The 25,546-nt window shown below is 42.2% G+C and overlaps 1 protein-coding gene across 1 annotated transcript; it reads left to right on the top strand.

The window, feature by feature from the left end:
- The first annotated feature begins 21,853 nt into the window (after positions 1-21,853).
- HAPSTR2 (HUWE1 associated protein modifying stress responses 2) lies at positions 21,854-24,244 on the top strand. Its single transcript, XM_007992863.3, has one exon. The coding sequence runs from the start codon at positions 21,964-21,966 to the stop codon at positions 22,783-22,785; it is 822 nt and encodes a 273-aa protein (XP_007991054.1). The 5' UTR covers positions 21,854-21,963; the 3' UTR covers positions 22,786-24,244.
- The last annotated feature ends 1,302 nt before the right edge of the window (positions 24,245-25,546 follow it).

The raw sequence follows: 25,546 nt of genomic DNA, 5'->3' as shown, positions 1-25,546 counted from the left end.
CAAATGGCACACCAGGAGATTATATCCCACACCTGGCCCAGAGGGTCCCACACCCACGGAGCCTCCCTCATTGCTAGCACAGCAATCTGAGATCTAATTGCAACGCGGCAGTGAGGCTGGGGGAGGGGCGCCCGTCATTGCTGAGGCTTAAGTAGGTAAACAAAGCCACTGGGAAGCTCGAATTGGGTGGAGCCCACCACAGCTCAAGGAGGCCAGCCTGCCTCTGTAGACTCCTCCTCAGGGCACAGGTCATAGCTAAACAAAAAACAGCAGAAACCTAGGCAGAGGTAAATGCCCCCATCTGACGGCTTTGAAGAGAACAGTGGATCTCCCAGCACGGAGGTTGAGATCTGAGAAGGGACAGACTGCCTACTCAAGTGGGTCCCTGACCCCTGAGTAGCCTAACTGGGAGACATCCCCCACTAGGTGCAGACTGACAACTCACACCTCACACGGCGAGGTACACCCCTGAGAGGAAGCTTCCAGAGCAAGAATCAGACAGCAACACTCACTGTTCAGCAATATTCTATCTTCTGCAGCCTCCGCTGCTGATACCCACGCAAACAGGGTCTGGAGTGGACCTCACGCAAACTCCAACAGACCTACAGCTCACGGTCCTGATTGTTAGAAGGAAAACTAACAAACAGAAAGGACACCCACACCAAAACCCCATCAGTACGTCACCATCATCAAAGAACAAAGGCAGATAAAACCACAAAGATAGGGAAAAAGAAGTGCAGAAAAGCTGGAAATTCAAAGAATCAGAGTGCATCTCCCCCTCCAGAGGAATGCAGCTCATTGCCAGCAATGGAACAAAGCTGGATGGAGAATGATTTTGACGAGTTGAGAGAAGAAGGCTTCAGTTGATCAAACTTCTCAGAGCTAAAGGAGGAACTACGTAACCAGCGCAAAGAAACTAAAAACCTTGAAAAAAGATTTGACGAATGGCTAACTAGAATAACCAATGTAGAGAAGTCATTAAAAGAACTGATAGAGATGAAAACCATAACACAAGAACTACGTGACAAATGCACAAGCTTCAGTAACCAACTTGATCATCTGGAAGAAAGAGTATCAGCGATTGAAGATCAAATGAATGAAATGAAGCGAGAAGAGAAGTGTAGAGAAAAAAGAGTAAAAAGAAATGAACAAAGCCTCCAAGAAATATGGGATTATGTGAAAAGACCAAATCTATGTCTGATTGGTGTGCCTGAAAGTGTCGGGGAAAATGGAACCAAGTTGGAAAACACTCTGCAGGATATCATCCAGGAGAACTTCCCCAACCCAGTAAGGCAGGCCAACATTCAAATTCAGGAAATACAGAGAATGCCACAAAGATACTCCTCGAGAAGAGCAACTCCAAGACACATAATTGTCAGATTCACCAAAGTTGAAATGAAGGAAAAAATGTTAAGGGCAGCCAGAGAGAAAGGTCGGGTTACACACAAAGGGAAGCCCAGCAGACTAACAGCAGATCTCTCAGCAGAAACTCTCCAAGCCAGAAGAGAGTGGGGGCCAATATTCAACATTCTTAAAGAACAGAATTTTCAACCCAGAATTTCATATCCAGCCAAACTAAGTTTCATAAGTGAAGGAGAAATAAAATCCTTTACAGACAAGCAAATGCTTAGAGATTTTGTCACCACCAGGCCTGCCCTACAAGAGATCCTGAAGGAAGCACTAAACATGGAAAGGAACAACAGGTACTAGCCATTGCAAAAACATGTCAAAATGTAAAGCCCAGATGCTAGGAAGAAACTGCATCAACTAGCTAGCAAAATAACCAGCTAATATCACAATGACAGGATCAAGTACACACATGACAATATTAACCTTAAACGTAAATGGACTAAATGGTCCAATTAAAAGACACAGACTGGCAAATTGGATAAAGAGTCAAGACCCATCAGTTTGCTGTATTCAGGAGACCCACCTCACATGCAGAGACACACATACGCCCAAAATAAAGGGATGGAGGAAGATCTACTAAGCAAATGGAAAACAAAAAAAAAAGCAGGGATTGCAATCCTAGTCTCTGATAAAACAGACTTTAAACCATCAGAGATCAAAAGAGACAAAGAAGGCCATTACATAATGGTAATGGGATCAATTCATCAGGAAGAGCTAATTATCCTAAATATATATGCACCCAATACAGGAGCACCCAGATTCATAAAGCAAGTCCTTAGAGACTTACAAAGAGACTTAGACTCCCATACAATAATAATGGGAGACTTTAACACCCCACTGTCAACATTAGACAGATCAATGAGACAGAAAATCAACAAGGATATCCAGGAATTGAACTCAACTCTGCACCAGGTGGACCTAATAGATGTCTACAGAACTCTCCATCCCAAATCAACAGAATATACATTCTTCTCAGCACCACATCGCACTTATTCCAAAATTGGCCACATAGTTGGAAGTAACGCACTCCTCAGCAAAGGTAAAAGAACAGAAATGATAACAAACTGTCTCTCAGACCACAGTGCAAAAAGCAAACATGCAACTGCTGTATGACTGACAATCGCACTACTGAGCATTTGTCCCAGAAAATGAAGACTTGTGCTCATGCAAAGATTGGTACCTGAATATTCATAGCACACTGATTTGTATTGGAAAAACAAAACATGGTCGGGCGCAGTGGCTCATGCCTGTAATCTCAGCACTTTGGGAGGTTGAGGTGGGCGGATCACCCGAGATCAGTAGTTCAAGACCAGCCTGGCCCATATGGTGAAACCCCATCTCTACTAAAAATACAAAAATTAGCTGGATGTGGTGGCGCACGCCTGTAATCCCAGTTACTTGGGAGGCTGAGGCGGGAGAATAACTTGAACCTGGGAGGTGGAGGTTGCAGTAAGCCGAGACTGCACCACTGCATTCCAGCCTGGGTGGCAGAGTGAGATTCTGTCTCAAAAAAAAAAAAAGTAAAAGAAGGGAAAACAAAACAAAACAAAACTTGGAAACTGCCCATATGTCTTATAGTAGGTGAATGGTTAGAGAAAAATACTGTGGTATATCCACCACCATGGCGTATGACTCTGCCATGAAAATTAGTGAATTTTAGTCCACACAATAGTCTAGATGACTCCAGGAAATTATGCTGAATAAAAAGAGCCAATCCATAAGTTTACAGATAGTAGGATTCCCTTTATATAATATTCTTTTTTATTATTTAATTCTTTATTTATTTTATACTTTTATTTTAGGTTCAGGGGTACATGTGCCAGTTTGTTATATAGGCAAACTCATATCACAGGAGTTTGTTGTACAGATTATTTTGTCACCCTGGCACTAAGCCTATTACCCTATATAATATTCTTGTAATGACAAAATTATAGAACTGGCAAACAGATTAGTGATTACCAGGGATTAGGGATGGGTGCTGGGGTCTGGAGGGAGGTACATGTGATTAAAAAATGATAATTTTATTACCACAAGGATCATTCGTTTGTTTAGTATGTTGACTGTGCTGTTAGATACGTGAACCTACATATGTGATAAAATTCCATGGAACAAAGTACACACACACGCAAATGGGTACAAGCAAGACCAGGGAGATGTGAACAACATCGGTGGATTGTACAAATGTCATTGTCTTGGTTGTGATCTTGTAGTACAGTTTTCTAAGATGTTACCGTTTGGGGAGATTGGATCTAGGGTACATGGGATCTCTCTGTATTATCTCTTACATCTACAATTACCTCAACTAAGATTTCAATAAACATATAGACAGTGACAGATAAAGTGCCACTAATTATAAAACTAAATCAGAAATAAAATAAAGCAATGACAGAGGACCTGTCTCAGAGAAGCAAGAAGTGCAACTCCCAGAGCAATTTCTACGCAGAGCACTGTGTCATGAAGCCTGATCCAAGGCCCTGTCTGGACTCGATGGGACAGAGAACCTCTTCAGTGATGTCTGCCCTCATGAAGGTGGAAGTGTCCTCAGAACTAGTGCTGCATGTTGGCCACCCATTCCATGTGGAGTGCCTGTCTCACAATGACAGTGTGGCACTGTGACATCTGGGGTAGAAGGGGTTTTGAGGCAGCAGGGCCTGTTTAGGGCCCCACAAATTCCACCACTGTAGGCCACACCCTACAAGTCCAGGTGGGGTTCCATGATTACATTGGGTTCTACACTAGCCGGATCACTAAGGGGCTGAGACTGTGGCTAATGTAGCAGAAGCTGATATTCACTGAACCTAGGCCCTGTGCTCTACATGAATCAATTTACTTAATCCTTGCCACAGTCCTATTGCTTACTTTTGAAAACCAGGCTTTCCTGTTCCCTGATGTTCCAGGCCTGGTGTATTAGGTGTTCATTCTGCCACTAGGTCATTGGCTGATACTGACTTCTTCGTAGAGCAGCTGAGAGGTCCCTGGGAGTGACTCTCATCAGCCACTCCTCACTCACCTCCTGCCTCCTGTGCCCCAGGATTGCTGGCTAATTAGGAAGTGGCCAAGTGGGACTGTGCAGGAATCCTGTACTCTCCACAGCCACCACATGCTGTGGTCAGACAGCAGGGCCCCAGGGCAGGGGTCTTGGGTAGCAATAGGCGACCTCTATGGAGCATTGCCTGGGTGTCAGACCCTGTGCTCAGAGTGTCACCCTTATCCTCTGACTTCATCCCTCCCAGCGTCCTGTGAAATTGGTAGGATTTCCATCCCTTTTTCGTGATAAGGAGATCAAGGGTTACAGAGGTGAAGTTGCCCGAGTGCACAAAGCTGATCAGTGGAGAGCAGTAATTTGCACCCAGGTCTAACTGACCCCAGAGCCCATGGTCAAGTTCAGGGCCCTGCCCAGGGCTCAATAACTATGTAGTGACTGCATGAAAGGCCACTGGATAAATCTCATCCTGGGGCAGTACTAGTAGTCTTTAGGATATGTGTCCTGAAATGAGGTAGCACACCCGTCAACCAGGGTAATGGGTGTCATCTGAGCTTGTGCTAAAAGATCCATCTCCTTATAGAGGCATCAAGGAGAATTGTTCATGTTTGTTGAGTACCTGCTATACATCCAGTTCTGGGCTACACTTCAAGGATGAATGAGATGGGGTCTCCTGTTTTAGAAAACATTGTTTCTGTGGAGACCAATGTCAGTTGTGAACTTTCTGGTGTTTACCTGCTGTTTCCATCTCGTGAAGCCCCGTCCACCTTGTCACCTTGCTTCAGATCACCACTTGGGCTGTGATTGGTATGCATTTCTGTGGTGGGTTTCACTTAGGGGTTTTAGACTCTTTTGTGATTGGGCTTGGCTGGGCCTGGGCCTCCTGATATGGTGGTTTAACCCTCATTTCAGCATGTGTGTGTGTCCTGGGGTGGTGAGAAGGTACATTATTGCAAGAATTTAAGCTTCCTTGCTTTTTCAAGTATCTTTCCCGTATACTCTCCTAATTAGTATACTCTAATTAGTATTAGAGTAATAGTAAAATACTCTGGACCAGCAGCATTACCTAGGAGTTTTTTGAATGCAGAAGATTAGGCCCCATCCCAGACCTACTGAATCAGAATCTCTGGAGATGGGCCCAGCAATCTGTGTTTTGACAAGCTCTCCAGGTGATTACGATGCAAGCTCAGGTTTAAGAACCATTGATAAATATAATGGGCCTGGGGTGTGGCTGGTACTTCATAAATGGTCAAGATGGTTACTTGGAATGATGCTGATACTTTGTAGAGCTGACTGATCAAGAACTTGTGGTTTCTGAAGGAGGCAACATGGACCTGGTGCTCACCTTGGTTTGCCAAGGACCTTCCAGTAGTTAGCCTGAAAGTCCCACATCCTGGCAACTTCTTAAAGTCACAGACGTTTAGTTACCTTACTGGTAAAAGACAGTGTAGTACCACCCATTGATGCCAGGGTGCCATTATGTACCTTGAATTTATAGAGGGGCAAACTGACAGAGAGAAGTCACACAGGAAGGATGTGTTGGTGCCAGAATTCAAATCCAGATCTGTGTCACTCCAGGCACTATGCTTTTAACAAATTTCTCGATGTGGAATTGCTATGTCAGAGCATGCATGTGAAAAATTTCTAATACTATTGCTGAATTGTTATTCAAGAGGCACACCACATTGCCTCTTGTCCGAGAGCCACAGCCACACACATATTTTTATGCACTATTGTATATATATTAATGCAGCATATATATGTATGTATATATGACAATGCATATAAAAAGATGTGTTTTTTCCATATATTTATCAAATGGGGGTTTATGAACCTGTTTAATCTTTGCCAATCTGATAAGTAGGCCTCATTTTATTTTCTGGTGCACATTTTTGACCTCAGCTAGTGTGCGCAGTTGGACAGCAAAGCTGAGTGTAATGGGACACAGGAAATTGAATAGGGCATACCTTGTTTTGGCTTAGTGTGAACTTCGTTGAAATAAAGTCCTGATGTACTTCAGAGGCTCCTGGGGATACCATTAAAGATACATATGTGAAAATCTATGAGAATGAACATCCCATCTCATTGGTCCCAAGTGGATGCCAGGATTGGAGAGACCATGTTGTAAAGAAGCTTGCTAATCTTTTCTAAGTCTCTAAAGACATCTTCCTCCTTCAAGTTGCAGTTACATGCTTGGGGCTTGGCTGATAAACCCATTAGGTTACCTGGGGGAACAACATGTCGGAGGTTTAGGACACATACTCTCTCTATTCCTCAAGGGAATTTGTCTCTTTCTTCCAACCTCCTCAAATTGGTGGCAGAGTAGAGGGACATTTGAGCTGTCAAAGGAACTGGAGAGGGCACAGGAATTCCAAAGCATGAGGTTGGAGGAGATATATATATGTTGTAAATGTGGAGAACCCACTAGCAAGTGAAAATGGGAGCCATATTCCTGTGCAAAGCCTACAAAAAGTTTGTGACTGAGGTGTTGAAAATACGGAAGTTCTGACTCTCAATTCTTGTTTGCCTTTGAAGATCCTTTGAACCCAATGTCTCAACTCACCTGAACTATTTTACCTCAAGGGTTCAGGGATAGCCCCCATCTATTTGGCCAGGAATTAGCCCAAGACTTGAACCAGTTTTCATACCTGGACATTCTTGTCCTTTGGTATGTGGATGATTTACTTTTAGCCACTCGTTCAGAAACCTTGTGCCATCAAGCCACCCGGGCGCTTTTTAATTTTCTCGCCACCTGTGGCTACAGGTTTCCAAATCAAAGGCTCAGCTCTGCTCATAGCAGGTTAAACACTTAGGGCTAAAATTATCCAAAGGCACCAGGGCCCTCAGTAAGGAATGTATCCAGCCTATACTGGCTTATCCTCATCCCCAAACCCTAAAGCAACTAAGAGGATTCCTTGGCATAACAGACTTCTGCTGAATATGGATTCCCAGGTATGGCAAAATAGCCAGGTCATTATATACACTAATTAAGGAAACTCAGAAAGTCAATACTCATTTAGTAAAATGGACACCTGAAGCAAAAGCGGCTTTCCAGGCCCTAAAGAAGGCCTTAGCCCAAGCTCCAGTTTTAACCTTGCCAACGGGGCAATACTTTTCTTTAAATGTCACAGAAACAACAGGAATAGCTCTAGGAATCCTTACACAGGTCTGAGGGATGAGCTTGCAACCCGTGGCATACCTGAGTAAAAAAATTGATGTAGTGGCAAAGGGTTGACCTTATTGTTTACAGGTAGTGGTGGCAGTAGCAGTCTTAGTATCTAAAACAGTTAAAATAATACAGGGAAGAGATCTTACTGTGTGGACATCTCATGATGTGAACAGCATACTCACTGCTAAAGGAGACTTGTGGCTGTCAGACAACCGTTTACTTAAATATCAGGCTCTATTACTTGAAGGGCCAGTGCTGCGACTGCACACTTGTGCAACTCTTAGTCCAGCCACATTGCTTCCAGACAATGAAGAAAAAATAGAACTTAACCGTCAACAAGTAATTGCTCAAACCTACACCACTCAGGGGAACCTTCTAGAGGTTCCCTTGACTGATCCTGACCTCAACTTGTATATTGATGGAAGTTCCTTTGTAGAAAAAGGACTTCGAAAAGCAGGGTATGCAGTGATCAGTGATAATGGAATACTTGTAAGTAATCCCCTCACTCCAGGAACTAGTGCTCAGCTGGCAGAACTAATAGCCCTCACTCAGGCACTAGAATTAGGACAAGGAAAAAGGATAAATATATATGTACAGACTCTAAGTATGCTTACCTCATCCTCCATCCCCACGCAGCAATATGGAGAGAAAGGGAATTCCTACCTTCTGAGGAAACATCTATTGAACGTCAGGAAGCCATTAGGAGATTATTATTGGCTGTACATAAACCTAAAGAGATGGCAGTCTTACTCTACCGGAGTCATCAGAAAAAAAAAGGGAAATAGAAGGGAACCACCAAGGGATATTAAAGTCAAAAGAGCTGCAAGGCAGGACCCTCCATTAAAAATGCTTATAGAAGGACCCCTAATATGGGGTAATCTCCTCCAGGAAACCAAGCCCCAGTACTCAAAAGAAAAAATAGAATGGGAAACCTCACGAGGACATAGTTTCCTCCCCTCAGGATGGCTACCCACCAAAGAAGGAAAAACACTTTCGCCAGCAGCTAACCAATGGAAATTACTTAAAACCCTTCACCAAACCTTTTACTTAGGCATTGGTAGCAGATGACCAAATCATTATTTACTGGACCAGACCTTTTCAAAACTATCAAGCAGATAATCAGGGCCTGTGAAATGTGCCAAAAGAATAACCCCCTGCACTTCAGGCCATACATTTCAATCCCTGTACCTGAACAATGGAACAACTGCAGCACAGAAATAAACACCACTTCTGTTTTAGTAGGACCTCTTGTTTCCAATCTGAAAATAACCCATACCTCAAACCTCACCTGTGTAAATTTAGCAATACTATAGACACAACCAACTCCCAATGCATCAGGTGGGTAACTCCTCCCACACAAATAGTCTGCCTACCCTCAGGAATATTTTTTGTCTGTGGTACCTCAGCCTATCATTGTTTAAATGGCTCTTCAGAATCTGTGTACTTCCTCTCATTCTTAGTGCCCCCTACGACCATCTACACTGAACAAGATTTACACAATCATGTCGTACCTAAGCCCTGCAACAAAAGAGTACACATTCTTCCTTTTGTTATCAGAGCAGGAGTGCTAGGTGGACTAGGTACTGGCATTGGCGGTATCACAACCTCCACTCAATTCTACAAACTACCTCAAAAACTAAATGGTGACATGAAATGGGTCGCCGACTCCCTGGTCACCTTGCAAGATCAACTTAACTCCCTAGCAGCAGTAGTCCTTCAAAATCAAAGAGCTTTAGACTTGCTAACTGCCAAAAGAGGGGACCTGTTTATTTTTACGGGGAAAATGCTGTTGTTTTGTTAATCAGTCCGGAATCATCACCAAAAAAGTTGAAAAAATTCGAGATTGAATACAACGTAGAGCAGAGGAGCTTCAAAACACTGGACCCTGGGGCTTCCTCAGCCAATAGATGCCCTGGATTCTCCCCTTCTTAGGACCTCTAGCAGCTATAATATTGTTACTCCTCTTCGGACCCTGTATCTTTAACCTCCTTGTTAAGCTTGCCTCTTCCAGAATCAAAGCTATAAAGCTACAAATGGTTCTTCAAATGGAGCCACAGATGCAGTCCATGACTAAAATCTACCATAGACCCCTGGACTGGCCTGCTAGCCCATGCTCCCATGCTGATGACATCAGAGGCACCCCTCCTGAGGAAATCTCAACTGCATGACCCCTACTACGCCCCAATTCAGCAGGAAGCAGTTAGAGCGGTCATCAGCCAACCTCCCCAACAGCACTTGGGTTTTCCTGTTGAGAGGGGGGACTGAGGGACAGGACTAGCTGGATTTCCTAGGCCAACTAAGAATCCCTAAGTCTACCTGGGAAGGTAACCACATCCACCTTTAAACACAGGGCTTGCAACTTAGCTCACACCAGACCAATCAGGTAGTAAAGAAAACTCACTAAAATGCTAATTAGGCAAAAACAGGAGGTAAAGAAATAGCCAATCATCTATAGTCTGAGAGCACAGCAGGAGGGACAATGACCAGGATAAACCCAGGCATTCAAGCCCGCAATTGGCTACCCTCTTTGGGTCCCCTCCCTTTTTATGGGAGCTCTGTTTTCACTCTATTAAATCTTGCAACTGCAAAAAAAAAAAAAAAAAAAAAAAAAAAAAAGAAAAAAAAAGAAAAAAGAAAATATGGAAGTTGAAGGAATAATGAAAAGGGAAATTAAGGGGCTTAAATATATATATCTTAGACTCTGAAGGGAAGAAGGAGGCCTCAAGAAAGGCCTAAAAACTGTAGAAGGCACTGTCGCAGATGGCTAAAGTTTAGAAGAAAGGAAAGTTTTACATACCATGTTCCAAGAAAGAGGTAGTCTACATGAGTTGTGGAGTCCCTGTGCCCCTAATGTGGTAGCTTTCTGATGTGATTGCCTGCTCGGAAGATTTCTCCCAAGTGACTTACATTCACAGCGGGTAGACTGGACAACTAACATGGATTGATACCTTGGTGAAGAGAAAACCCCCCCAAAAAATTTTCCTTTTTGGAAGTTTTCCAGCTCTATCAAGTTGTACTTTAGATACAATAAGATCCACCCATTTTTATTTTTATTTTATTTTTTAGATGATTTAGATTTTATTTTATTACTTATTTATTTTTCTTCAATTTTTCGTTTTCTTTTTCTTTTTCTTTTTTTTTTTTTTTTGAGACAGAGTCTCGCTCTGTCACCCAGGCTGGAGTGCAGTGGCACGATCTCGGCTCACTGCAAGCTCTGCCTCCTGGGTTCACGCCATTCTCCTGCCTCATCCTCCCAAGTAGCTGGGACTACAGGCACCCACCAGCACGCCCGGCTAATTTTTTTGTATTTTTAGTAGAAACGGAGTTTCACCGTGTTAGCCAGGATGGTCTCGATCTCCTGACTTTGTGATCCACCCGCCTCGGCCTCCCAAAGTGCTGGGATTACAGGCGTGAGCCACCGCGCCCGGCCTTTTTCTCCAATTTTTATTTTAAGTTTGGGGGTGCATGTGCAGGATGTGCAGGTTTGTTACATAGGTAAACGTGTGCCATGCTGGTTTGATGTATAGGCCATCTCATCACCTAGGTATAAGCTCAGCATCCATTAGCTATTCTTCCTGATGTTCTCCTTTCCCCAACACCCTGGCTCCAACAGGCCCCAGTGTGTGTTGTTCCCCATAATGTGTCCATGGATCCACCAGTTTTAAATGTACAGTTGGATGAATTTTAGTAATTTTATACAGTTGTGTAATCACCACCACAATTAAGTCATGGTGCAGTTTCATATATCTAAAAAGTTTTCTTGTGTCCATTTATACCCTTCCAAGACCCCATTAATTTGCTTTCCGTCACTGCAGTCTTTTGTATTTGACTTCTACTTAGCATAATATTTTTGAGATTTATATATCTTGTTGGGTCTATCAGGATTTGCTCCTTTTAATTGCACAGTTTGTTTATCCATTCATCAGTTGATAGACGTTTGAATTGTTTCCAGTTTGGGGCTACTATGAATCATGCTGCTATGAACTTTTGAGTGTGGGTATTTCTGGATGTATATTTTCACTTCTTTTGGGTATATATCTAGAAGTGGAATTTTTGGGTTGTATGTTAACTGTATGTTTAATTTCATAACATACACAACCTCCTCCCATACTGTTTTGCAAGTGGTTATACCCACTTCGGATTCTCACCAGCAGTTTCTGTGAGAGATCTATTGATCCACATCCTTTCCATCACTTGGTATTGTCAGTCTTTTTAATATTAGCCATTTGAATGGGTGTGTAGTGATGTATCATTGTGGTTCTAATTCACATTTTTTCTTTTTTTTTTTTCTGAGACGGAGTCTCGCTCTGTGGCCCAGGCTGGAGTGCAGTGGCGCGATCTCGGCTCACTGCAAAACTCCGCCTTCCGGGTTCACGCCATTCTCCTGCCTCAGCCTCCCGAGTAGCTGGGACTACAGGCGCCCGCCACAACGCCCGGCTAATTTTTTTTTTTTTTTTTTTTGAGACGGAGTCTCGCTCTGTCGCCCAGGCTGGAGTGCAGTGGCACAATCTCGGCTCACTGCAAGCTCCGCCTCCCGGGTTCACGCCATTCTCCTGCCTCAGCCTCCCGAGTAGCTGGGACTACAGGCGCCCGCCACTGTGCCCGGCTAATTTTTTTGTATTTTTAGTAGAGACGGGGTTTCACCGTGTTAGCCAGGATGGTCTGGATCTCCTGACCTCGTGATCCGCCCGCCTCGGCCTCCCAAAGTGCTGGGATTATAGGCGTGAGCCACCGCGCCTGGCTAATTCACATTTTTGCATATGACTAATGATGTTGAGTATCTTTTCATGTACTTATTGGCCATTCGTATACTTACTTTTGTGAAATGTCTGTTCAAACATTTTATCTATTTTTAATTGGCTTATTTGTCTTTTTCTTACTGAGTGATAGGAAATGTTTATAGATTCTGGATACATGTTAGATATATGTATTGCAAATTTTTCTCCCTGTATCTTATGAAGAATAGAAGTTTTGAATTTTATGAAATCTAATTTATTAAATGTTTTCCTTTAAATGAATTATGCTTTTTGTGTCCTAAGAAATCTCAGCCTACCACAAGGTCCCAAATTTTTCTCTTATGTCTTCTAGAAACTTGATAGTTTTAGTTTGTACATTTGGGTCTATCTATGAAACATTTTGAGTTAATTTTTGTGCCTGGCGTGAGATAAGGGTAGAGGTTTTTCCGTTTTTGTTTTTGTTTTTGTTTGTTTTTTTTGAGATGGAGTCTTGCTCTGTTGCCCAGGCTAGAGTGCAGTGGCCTGATCTTGGCTCACTGCAGACACTGCCTCCCGGGTTCAAGCGATTCTCCTGCCTCAGCCTCTGGAGTAGCTGGGATTACAGATGCCCACCACTGCGCCTGGCTAAGTTTTGTATTTTTTAGTAGAGACGAAGTTTTACCATCTTGGCCAGGCTGGTCTTGAACTCCTGACCTCATGATCCACCCGCCTCGGCCTCCCAAAGTGCTGGGATTACAGGCATGAGTCACTGCGCCCAGCCTGGGTAGAGGTTTATATTCTTTCCCAAATGGATATCCAGTTGTTCCAGCATTATTTGTTTAAAAAACAGTCCTGGTTTGTTTGTTTGCTTTTCTTCTGTTTTCTCTCTGTAGTTGTATTTTACCCAGCTAAGGGTCCATTGTCTGTATCCAGTAACAATCATAGGGATCTAAATTATAAGTGGAAATACTACTATTGCTTCAGAAATGGAGCCTAGGTTGTAAGGAATATCAGTAATTTTATGTGGCTATGGCATTTGGTAATGTTTCGTGGGTGTGTAAACTAAGGATACCACAAGAAGAACCAATACACATGTTAATCCATTTATCCTCACCTATCTTTGAAGACCTCCAAAAATATTAACTGTAATTTAGCTCAGAAACTATCAAACCTAACCTCATCTGAATCACTTAAATTGTCTTAAACTGTGCCTTAAATTGTCCTTTATGTTTATTGTAGAGATAATGACTGCATATGGTTTCTAAGGAATTGAACAGTATAGAAGAGAAAGTTTCCTGTTTATTTACTAGTTTCCAGTCGAGAGGTAACTTGTAAAATTATTTTGAATTTTGAGTTTTTCTGATGATTAACATCATTACTCTAAAAATGTGTTTATACTTCTAGCTCTTGCTTTATCATTTTTAGGCAATATTTGTTGACTACTAAGAAAAATGAAGGATTTAACATATGCTACCTCTTTAACCTATTTCTGACGTCCTCCAAATTTTATTATATTATTATAATTTTCAGAACACCTTAGTGGTTGCCTTTATAACTTTAAGTAATATACTTAAATCTCTATTTCTGGATCCATTAATTACATACAATGTTTATTGGCACTCATTTCAGAGACACTTGCCTACCCTCTTTCTCCCTCCACTGTTTCCGACGTCTGCCAGGTGTAACATTTCTTGTACGTTATTAAGCTCATAGTAACTACGCCCTGTGTTCAAATCTCTGTTGCAACACTTGTTATCTATGTAATCTTGGGTAAATTACTGAACTTCTCTGTGCCATCACTTTCCTCAATTGTCAAATGGAGATGATAACATCTTCATAGGGTTGCTGTAAGACACAATTTTACTGAAATCGAAATAAATATTTCAAAGCACTTAAAATTATATTTGGCATGCAGAAAGTGCTTTTTAAGTGTTAAATTTAAAAATAAAATGACAAAATTAAAAACAAAAAAAATCCATTTTACAACTTTAATGAAATCTTCAGACTGCTGTATCTCTAGCTTGATTCAAAAAATCAAATCAATGGGCAAAAGAGATAAACATTTCACAAAGGAGGATATACAGATGGCAAATAGACACATGGAAATATGTTCAACGTCATTAAATATTAGAGAGACTTAAATTAAAAACACTATGTATCTATCAGAAGGGCTAAAATTAGTACAATAACATGCTTTGGAAGATATGGTGAAACTGGATCACTCATACATTGCTGGTAGAAATGTAAAATGATACAGCCACTTTAGGAGAAAGTTTCTTTTGGAGGAAAGTGGGTGTAGATATAAGAAGGAACCATAAGGGATTCTTGTGGTGATGGAATTGTTCTGTATTTTGACTGTACCTTGAATGTACCAACGTCAATATCTTGGTTGTGATATTGTGTTATAATTTTACAAAGTGCCATCAGTGAGGAAAATGGGGTAAAGGGTACACTGGATCCTCTGGCTCTCTCTGTGTTGTTTCTTACAACTACATGTGAATCTAAAATTACCTTAAAATTAAAAGTTTACAGCTAGGCATGGTGGCACATGCCTATAATCCTAGCACTTTGGGAGGCTGAGGCCGGTGGACTGCTTGAGCCCAGGAGTTTGAGACCAGCCTGGCCACCATGGCAAAACCCCATCTCTATGAAAAAAATACATAAAATTCGCTGGGCAGGGTGGCACGTGCCTGTAGTCCCAGCTACGGAGATGGTACTGAGGTGGGAGAATGACCTGAGACCGGGAAGTTGAGGCTGTAGTGAGCCATAATTGCACCACTGCACTGCAGCCTGGGTAACAGGAGGCTGTCTCAAAATGAGACCCTGTCTCAAAAAAAAAAAAAAAAAAAAAAAAAAAAAAAAAAAAAAATTACAGGCTTAATTTAAATCAACGTTTCCAATAGTAAATTCCATGTAAATAATACTCACAGCAAGACTGAGGTGTGTGATTGGACCCAGAGAGAAAAAAATGTAATCATATGGCACCAAAGAAGGGCTGCTTGAAGGAGAATGTTTCAAGTGTCAAAATCAAATGGATTATCTTTTCTTACACTCCTTCAATGGCTCAGGATGATGCCACGTTTTAGTATGCCTCTTATTAGAACCAAGATCGTAGGACAGCTTTTTGTTTTCTTTAGAGTTCCTAATTGTATTTGTTTTATTGACAACCAAAACCACGTATAACTAACTTCTGGTTTCTTACATGGGTTGATTATGGAATTTGTGTCCATCTTAAGAGTATTTTTCACTGACCTCCCTGATTTCCTGTTCTAATTATGACCTATTGCTTTCTTGGTCAGCTTAGTAGTTGTCATCTTGAACTTTCTGTTATGCGTATCTCCGTGATGCTTTAAAACACAGATTCCCAGGCCTCACCACCAATCTATTCAATTAGCTGGGGTATGGGTGTTTCTGAAAAGCTCCCTCAAGTGACTTTGCTGATTAGTCACATTTGGGACCCCATTTAGCTAATCCTTAGAGTCCTATAGCTGTTATTATTAATAATAAGAATGTAATAATATATACTGTTTATTGAGGATTTACTATGTAACAGGCATTATTTTAGGTGTGAGTTCATGGTCTCATTTACTCTTTACTACAAACCTATGAAGTAGGTACTATTATTATCCTTATTTTAGAGAAAACTGAGTATCAGAGAAGTTAAGTCACACCGCTTTCAAGCTCCAGAGCCAGAATTAGAACTCAGTTTGGTCTGACAATATAATCTTCAATTTTAACCAATGAACGATGTGAATTTTAAAATAGGTGGGTGTGGTGACACTTACCTGTAATCTCAGCTACTCAGGAGGCTGAGGCAGAAGGATGGCCTGAGCGAGGAGTTCTGGGTTGTAGCGCCCTATGACGATAGGGCGTCTGCACTGCGTTCAGCATCAATATGATGACCTCCTGAGAGCAAGGGACTACCAGGTTGCCCAAGGAGGGGTGATCTAGCCCAGGAACGGAGAAGGTCAAAACTCCTGTGTTTATCAGTAGTGGGATGGTGTGTGTGTGAATAGCCACTGCACTCCAGCCTGGGCAACATAGTTAGATCCCATCTCTAAAAATTAAAATCATAAGATAAAATAAAATAAAAACTCAGTAGCTCCATGGAAAACATCTAGAAGTCAAAGAGCTTAGTATTGGAGCACAGGTAAAAGAAGAGGAAAAGGAGAGTATGTATTGTCAACAAATTTTATAGCTAAAACCTGGCATTTTTTAATTAGTTAATTAAGCAATGTCATTTTTGTAAGATACCAGAGATTTGAAAAACGGGCCATGGATTAAGTGGAAAGCCTTGGGGATTTCTTTTGAACTCTGAATATTTTGGATGTCATAGAAACAATTTATAAATAAACTTCCCATTGTTGAACTAGAGTCTTAATATTTACAAATAACATATGCTCTTACTGTTCTGATATGGACTGATCCCCAAGATCCATCAGGTTAAAAAGAAATAGCATATGCTACCATTTATATTAAAAAGAGGAGGCATGCATATTTGCATTTGGTGATGAAGACATAAGAATCTCTGAAAAGATACACAAGAAGAAAACAAAACAAAACAAAAAAAACCCCATGCCCTAGGAATGGGCACAAAAATAATGTTTGAAATCTAAATCTAAATTGTTAATAAAATGTGCAAAACTACTACACACACATATAATGGAATAGTGAATTTTGTGTTACATTAGATCACTGTATGCTTTCATACTGTATTGGTTGTTTTTCTTGTGTAATTTAAAAACCAAACCAACTCTGCTAATTAAGCTCTCCCTGGCCAAGAGCTCACTTGGATCTCTGACAGTTCCTAGTTAAAGCCTAGTTTGTGGTTTTTGACAACAAACCAAGACCCTGTTGTTTGCTTCAAGAAAGCTGGCTGGTTTTAGTTTCTGGCATTATTCTGGGGGGTACCCTCATCCCAACAAGTCACTAATTGTCTTGACCATGACTTATAATTGTGCCAGATTTTTCTTGGTTGCTTTCTGTTTGAGTCAGGTAGTAAGAGTAGTGATGAAATCATTATTAATTTGGTTTTGATTTATGACAGATTATCTTGGAAACAGGAATAGGTGGTATACAGAGATGACTATATAAGGACAAAATCAACTAAATCAAATTAGTTGAACTAATATATGTGTTTTTGGCATATATTTTAATTCTTCCACTCATTGCTTCTTAATTAGTCCAGAACTCCAAAGATGAAAATACTATCGGCAAGTGACATTTAATAAGATGAAATGTTAAAAATGTACTACTTCTGATAATGGTATTCAATGTCAATAGTATTTTGTTATTTTTTTTTTTTTACAATTTTACTTATTTATTTTGGCATGTTTAAGAATAGGAAAAGAGGCTGAGTCAGAGACCTTCAGTACTTTTATTATTAAATCTACCTCATCTCCCTTTTTGTATCTCCCTATCAGAAAAGAAATGGCCTAAGAATTTCCACCTGCTTAGTATGATATTTTAAGACATCTCATAACACTTTGATTTCACTGACATATTACCCAAAGCAACTAGTTTCCATCACCTTTACCCTCTTATGAATCCCCAAACTAAGCTTAAAAGGAAATCACAAGACTTGTAAAAAAAAAAAAAATAGAACTATTTCTTCCTTCCCCTATATGCTCTACTGGTGTCACTTAACTAAAACTCCTCAGTCTGCGACCTTGAGAAACCTAGAGGCTAAATAGGAGTAGAGTATTGAAGGTCATCCCCTCGACCAAGACCCAAAAAGAAGAGCATATATTCATCCTAACAGGTATGTGTTTTCATAATTATGGCAGATGGTGATTGAAGCAAAGGCAATTCAAAAAGGTGGGGGGGGGCACGTGAAAGCAATAATTTTGAATGTTTGACATTTGTTTTGAAACTACCTTACTACCCTGTACCCTTTACCATCTGTCTGTTATCCTTCCCAACACCCACCTCTGTCTTCCCACAGGGCTCCATTGTGTGCAGTTCCTGTTTCTCAGGGGCGGAGCTGTGGGAGGCAGCCATGGGTGCCATAATAGGCACCTGCGGCCAGCACAATGGGCTGTGGGTGCTTGTGGGAGAGACAGATTGATGTATTGTGCATGGGGGAGGAGGGCTGTCACTTGAATCCATGTGAACCCAGGCTTTAGGGGCAAGGGAGATTGACAGCTTTTGTAGGTTGCATTTCTTTTTCAAAGCTTGGCTTTAATAGACAGTAAGTTTGGGGCCCCAGGCTTTCACTCCCATAATTCTAACAGGGCAATCACGAGCATTCAGCATTTCTTTTTACCCCCCTTGTTACGCATTAAATGATTTCAGTAAAGGAATGTGCAGCATTAATTAGAATTTGTTAGCAGATACCAAGGGGAAAAGTTTCTTCACAACAACTATAGGAGGTGTCATTTGTACAAAGACGTTTTTGTTTTCTTTCCCCATTACATTATCACTGCAATATGTAAGGTAGTGATTCTTTTCATTTAAATTAAGTGGAAAGCTACTAAATCTTGTTTTATTCTCCAAAAAGAATAAGGTCCTTAACACTTATCTTTTAACTTCTTTCATTTCCTAAGGTTGGTGTTTACTTTTGCTTTCAGTCTGACCCATTTACTGGTCTATGTGGTTGTGTATCCAGTTTTGTGTACCATTTAGCTCTTACAATTACAAGCAACCCACTACTGATATATAAGGATTGTTTCCAGGTGAAAATAGCTAGCAATAATACTGGAAATCATGGATACTGGAGCCCATTTTGGTAATGGTATACTGAGAAATGGTAAAAATTAGACTGCTATAGATTTGTGTCCTAACTTATTTTCTAACAATATTTTTCCCTACTTGATATTTAACCTTACCCATGACATCAAACTTATGGAAGAATGAGGCAGTGGCAAAGGAATATTTTTTCCCCGCAGAAAACTTACTCCTAAACCATGTCAGTTTTTTTTTTTAAACATCAAAAGTTCTCCCTCACACACATACACAGATAGCATCATTTCCTTAGAGCAAGTAAAAAAATGGTCTTTTTGTTTAGTATCTGTTTCCTATTATTTTAAAAATAATCCGGACACTTTAGAATTATATAGGAAGAAAGCTAATGTCAGATAGGGTATCTTATAAACACATCTTTGGCATCCTGGGAACTAATAAAACATTACTAAAATTTCTGGTGCGATTTTTTTCTAACATCTCTCTTATATAAAAATCATTTTCTCAATAGAAAGAGTTGGAGGCTAATTGAATTAGAATTTCTCCACTCAATTGTTTTATTTAAATGTGTTAAGGACAACAGTGAAAAATATTGTCTACCATTATTTCTCAGAAAGAACATATTCTCACACAGTTGTCTGGCCCTGTCTATAATAATAATTTGGTGCAATGGTTTAAAAAGTAGTGGCGTGATAATAATTAGGGTGTGCGACACAGAAATTTCAATGTGGGATTCAACATTTCACCATGCAGGGCATGAAAATTGCCGACCAGGGCTAGTCAGCTCTAAGTACTAATTAACTAATTAATCAGGTGCTGAAACCAACTGAATGGAGGATACCAGCCAGACAACTCAAGCCCAAGCAGAGGTTTGTGCTCTTTAAAAGACAGAGCAGTCTTTCTTCTTGGTTTTTAACCCAGTCAAAAATGAGAAGAGAAAGTAGGATATGCTGTCCTATCGTCAGTCATTTTGGTCTAAACTTTTTACTTAGAGAAAATAAAACAGAAGCATGTGCCTGTGATAATAACTGTGATACACCATACGTAGGGCAACCCTCAAAGCGCTGCAACCCTGCCTACTCCTTGGCCATGAAGTATTAACATTTCAGGTCTGGTGAGGGGTGGGGGATGAAGTAGGGTCTGCCTTCTTGGTTTCTTCCACAATGTATTTTCTGAACATAAAAGAATGAGAAACGCATCTCTCCTCTTAGGCTGGTCTTAGGTCTTTTGCCTCATCCTTCGTTTATGTAAATGAGAAGAGTCCAATTACACATATGGAAAAAGGGTTTAATGAATCGTGAAAAAGCCCGGTTTGCAGAGAAAGAGCACAATTCCCTCTTCTCCTTCTCTTCTAAATTTAACTTAGAAACATGTATTTCTTTTAAGGGAGATGATAAAACTTAATAATTTTATTTTATGTCCTAATTTTCATTTTTGGGAATTATTAGACAGATTTTGCTAGAAGAGTTAGCTTTATTTATGTCTGTAAGGCTTTCTGGATACTTAGCAATTTTTCCACACAAAAACTGAAAAATTCTTTTTTCTCTAAATCTTAAAATTGATTACATTAGTTCCTCCAACTTTTGATGTTATTTTTAGTTCAGTGATTTTTTTTTTCTTTTAACACAGTTTGCTCTGGAATTGTCTGCACTGAAAAAAGATTGCATTATTACAAGGAATTTGTTACTGAACCCAAGGAAATGACGTTAGTGTTCCATACCGTTTTAGCTTAATTTTGGTATTATTATGATGTTTTAACTAGTTGGAATTTTTAGGGTGTGGGAAATTAGGTATTTTTTTTTCTTTCTTTCCTAAAAGGGACTGAACTTTATATTCGAACAGAAAATCTCGTGTTTGGGCATTCATTTTTTTTTTTTTTTCCTTTTTTCTTTCCCCTTACTTCTTCATCTTGGAATTTTCAATACTTGAGAGCAGTCCACACAGAATCCACTCTCCACCCCATTTTTCTTAATGACAAAAACCTTTGCAAGAATGAAGGGGGGATCAATACCATTTCTGGCCGTTACTCTTAGAATTTGATAAGTATGAAACTAACCCCAGAGTAGTGCTTTGCAGGGACAGCAGGAAAGAGCTCAATCAGGACTGCAGCACTTTCCGGAGACCTTGTTTAACAACTTCATTGGATACTTGGGGAAACTGAGGCCCAAGAAGAAGCAGCAGGCACTTTCCCTGTGATTTTCTTTTTCTTCTACAAAATACTACTTTTGTTCACGGAAAACACTTTTTTCGGACATCTAGTGTGGGGAGGACATTGCTGGGGTCCAGACTGCCTGCCTACCCACGAGGGCCGTGCTCTTTCCACTTTTATTCCCCCGGCCTCCCCGGATCGGCGCCCTGGATGTGATCGACACCATCAAGTTGCCCCATAATCCTCTCTGGCAACATAGGATGTAAAATTTGATCAGCTCATTGGATGAAGCCGACAAGTCCCAAAAATGTGTGAAAAGAGGGCTAAGAGGTAGGCAGGCGCCGCGTTGAGGCAGCGCTCCTGCCAGCCCCCCTCCGAGTTACCGGTGCTACAGCCGCAGCGCAAGCGGGGGCTGGGACCGAGCTGCGGGGCCGCAGCAGCGGCGGCGACCGAGGCGGCAGCGGCTGGGAGGCCGCAGCGCCATGGGGGGGCCGTAGGAGCGGACCGCGGGGCCGGAAGGGGGCATCGCGGCGGCGCCGGCGGCTGTGGGGTTATCTCCGCGGCCGCGAAGGCAGCGTCCGCGCCGTTGCCGGTGGCTGAGCCGGCGGGCGGGGCGGGGCGTGCACCAGGGCCGCGGGCGACTCGCGCTGCAGCAGTTGGCCTCAGGGCCCCGCCGCCCGCGCGCCGGCCCGCCCGCCCGCCCGCCCGCAGGGCGGCGCACGCGAAGGAGGCGGCGGCCGCTGAAGGAGGCGGGGAGCTCGGAGCAGGAGGTGAGGAGGTGGAGGACCAAGAGTAGGCGGCAGCGGCGGCGGCGGAGCAGTAGGCGGTGGTGGAGGTGCGCGGCCTGAAGAGGAGGATGGAGGAGCAGCAGAAGGAGGGCGAGGCCGAGGTCGCGGAGCATTGGTTTTCCAAGTGGGAGCGCCAGTGCCTGGCTGAGGCCGAGCAGGAGGAGCAGCTGCCCCCCGAGCTGCAGGAGGAGGCGGCTGCAGAGTTGGCGGGGCTCAAGAGCGAGAAGCAGAAGCTGTGGCACCTCTTCCAGATCTCGGCCACCGCCGTTGCTCAGCTTTACAAGGATTCTGGGTGCCAACAGCAAGGACTTTCCATGTGGGACCCCTTCCAGAATGCGGCCATGGCCGTGACCAGCCTCTACAAAGAGAGCGGGGATGCCCACCAACGAAGTTTTCACTTGGGGGTCCAGGTTGGCCACCAGCGTCGCATCAAAGATGTGCTGGAGTGGGTGAAAAAGGGCCGGAGCACCATTCGTCGTGAAGACTTGATTAGCTTCCTGTGTGGCAAAGTGCCCCCCGCTCCTCCTCCACCTCGCACTCCTAGGACACCCCCGAAGCCACCCACTGGGGCCCCCAGCCAGGCTGTGGCAACTGAGTCCAGCTCATCGGTGGACGTCGACCTGCAGCCCTTCCAGGAGGCGACCGCCCTGCATGGCCTCAGTGGCGCTATGGCCGGCATCAGCATGCGATCAGGCGACTCGCCTCAAGACAGCGGTGTCGCCAGCAGTGGGCGCCGAAAAAGTAGCTTCTTGGAGGACGACTTGAATCCCTTCGGCTCAGAGGAACTGGCCCTCCATCTGGACAGTGGGGGGATCCGCAAGCGCACCTCGGCCCAATGCGGTGATGGCACCACAGACTCACCAATCCAAAAGCGCAACCGAATGGTCTAAACTGCCTCATTGGTTGCCTGCTGCCATATTGCTTGAGAGTGAACTCAACCTTCGACACGCTTGTCTAAAGGTTACTGGAGACCGTTTTTCTTCCCTTCTCTAAGTTAAACAAAGATTTCTAACAATTTTGCCATGAAGAAACTTTAAAAGTATTCCAGAAGAGGCTTCATATGACACTGACTTTCCAAAAAATATAATCCTATCAGAGAACAAATATGTAGTAGTTAGCAGGATCATTTAAAGCAAACTTATCTGGTCAAGGCAGGAGTCTGATTTATCTTGTTCACAGTTATATTCCTCAGCACCTAGCACAGTTCCAGGTGCTCAATAAATGTTCATTGAATGAATAAATGTGACCTTATTTATTCTTAAAGGGAAGTCATAGCAGGTGTTTACTTAGTTATAGAATACTTTTTTCGTTGGTAATTGTTGACTTTAATGGTCTTTGCCAATTCAATTGCATTGTATCAAAATGTAAAACTTGACATCTTTGTGAAATCTGGAGTCTTCCATTTTTACCTCACTATACCATGCACTTAATTTCTAGAAAGAAACTGCAAGTAATACATATTAGGCTGTGATTTTTTAATTTTGAAAAATTGTTGATTTTGGTGATTATATGATGCTGCAAAGAGGTGCTGTGGTGGTTACGCAGATATTACTTGATATTGAGTCAATTCAGTGCTCTTTTGGGGAAAACTAAACCATCAACTTGAGACCCTGATAAAATAAGATGGTGGCCCAGTGGTGCTCTTTTTCCTTAGGAATGTAAAAAGTTCCTTTTTCTGAGGTTACATCTTTTTTATGATCTCTGTTTTGAAGTGGAAGACCAAGTAGTCAGAATAAACTTGTGTGTGTGTGTTTTTTTTTTTTTTTTTTTTTTTTTGAGACGGAGCCTTGCACTGTTGCCCAGGCTGGAGTGCAATGGCGTGATCTTGGCTCACTGCAACCTCCGCCTCCCAGGTTCAGGGGATTCTCCTGCCTCAGCCTCCTGAGTGCTGGGATTATGGGTGCCTGCCACCACGCCCGGCTAATTTTTTGTAGTTTTAGTAGAGACGGGGGGGGGGTGTATCACGATGTTGGCCAGGCTGGTCTCGAACTCCTGACCTTGTGATCCACCCACCTTGGCCTCCCAAAGTGCTGGGATTACAGGCGTGAGCCACCGTGCCCAGCCTTTTGAACTTCTGGGTTTTAATTAAGGGTACAGCATGGTATAACCAAAAGAGTGTGAGCTTTGTTTTAAAAGGACCAATTGCAGAATCCTAGCTCCATAAATTAACTGCATGATTTTGAGCAAGTTATTTAATGTCTATTGACCTCAGTTTTTCATCTGTAAAATGGAACTGTGTGTCTCCTAAGGTGGTTGTGAGGATCAGGTGAAATTTATATTTCAAGTGTCCAGCACAATCTTGGCACATAAAGTACTCAATAAAGGTTCTCCCTTCTCTATAAATAAAAATCAATAAAACGTTAAAATCATTTTATTTTAGAAAAAGCAGAAAAGTAGATCAGTTTTAAAATCAGCAAGTATAATCTCTGTGTTTGAACTGGAAATTACTGTTTCACATTTGAAACTTGCCTGAATATCACAGATCTTGTGTAAGTGTGTTGAGCTCATGAGCACTCAGGGTCACCAATCTGGATACTAGGGCAACCTTGGAGTTCCTGAAGTTGCCTGAAGGATGCACTTTGCAATCAGGAGTAATGAAACATCTACCTCCTCTCGCCTGAAAAAATATGAGAAGGAGTGTGTAAAGGTAGAAAAAAAATGGAAGCCAAGGTCCTAGGGCACCTAAAAGGCTAGAATGGTTTTAAATAAGGGTGGGGTGGGGTGGTGTGGAGGCGATGAAGGATGTAGAGCAGGTGTGGAGTCTGGGGTGTTGGAGAGGGTGAAGGGAGGTGGGAGTATGATTATTGAAGTCAGGGGAAGTTAAAAAGCCCAATCTTCCCAGGGTCTCCCAAAACCAGTGCATAAAATATTATAGATTGGCACAACCTTGCCTTTATGTTCACACAAGAGTTGTTTCTGCTTCATTAGCATGGCCTTTCGAGTAGATTTGTAATTGATGAATGCATTAAAATAACAAAACAAAATAAAGTCAATTCCACGATATAATAAAAACTGGCTGGCCGGGCATGGTGGCTCATGCCTGTAATCCCAGCACTTTGGGAGGCCGAGGTGGGCAGATCACCTGAGGTCAGGAGTTCGAGACCAGCCTGGCCAACATGGTGAATGAAACCCGATCTCTACTAAAAATACAAAAATTAGCGGGGCGTGGTGGTGGGCACCTGTAATCCCAGCTACTCAGGAAGCTGAGGCAGGAGAATCTCTTGAACCCAGAAGGTGGAGGTTGCAGTGAGCCAAGACCGCACCATTGCACTGCAGCCTGGGTAACAAGAGCAAAACTCCTTCTCAAAAAAAAAAAAAAAAAAGAAAGAAAAAAAAACAGAAAAAATCTGGCTATTGAGGTACTGTGCTAGGTCCTGAGAAGGGATATAAAAAAGCATAAAAACAATTCTTATCCTCAAAGAGCACATCCTGCCTTGGAAGATAAATTATGTAGCCAAAAGCACGCTTCTAACTGGGAAAAGTGCCCAAGGGCTGTGCAGAATTCAGAGGTCAGAGACTCTCCTTGCTGAGAGGGTCACAGCTTCTGGAAGAAGTAGCATTTGAACCGGGCCCAGAAAAATGGGTAGGAAGGGAGTGTCCGGGGATGCCAACAGGGAACGGTGTCTAACAAAGTTTGAGAAGGAGCAAACA

Source organism: Chlorocebus sabaeus, chromosome X, assembly GCF_047675955.1.
Source record: "Chlorocebus sabaeus isolate Y175 chromosome X, mChlSab1.0.hap1, whole genome shotgun sequence".
NCBI classification, from domain to species: Eukaryota; Metazoa; Chordata; class Mammalia; order Primates; family Cercopithecidae; genus Chlorocebus; species Chlorocebus sabaeus.
Note: the sequence above shows the minus strand (reverse complement) of the source record. Positions and strands in the feature narration are given on the sequence as shown.

Bases quoted from the DNA above. Each gene is read 5' to 3' on its own strand.
- HAPSTR2 (XM_007992863.3), top strand. From the start codon at position 21,964: ATGGAGGAGCAGCAGAAGGAGGGCGAGGCCGAGGTCGCGGAGCATTGG.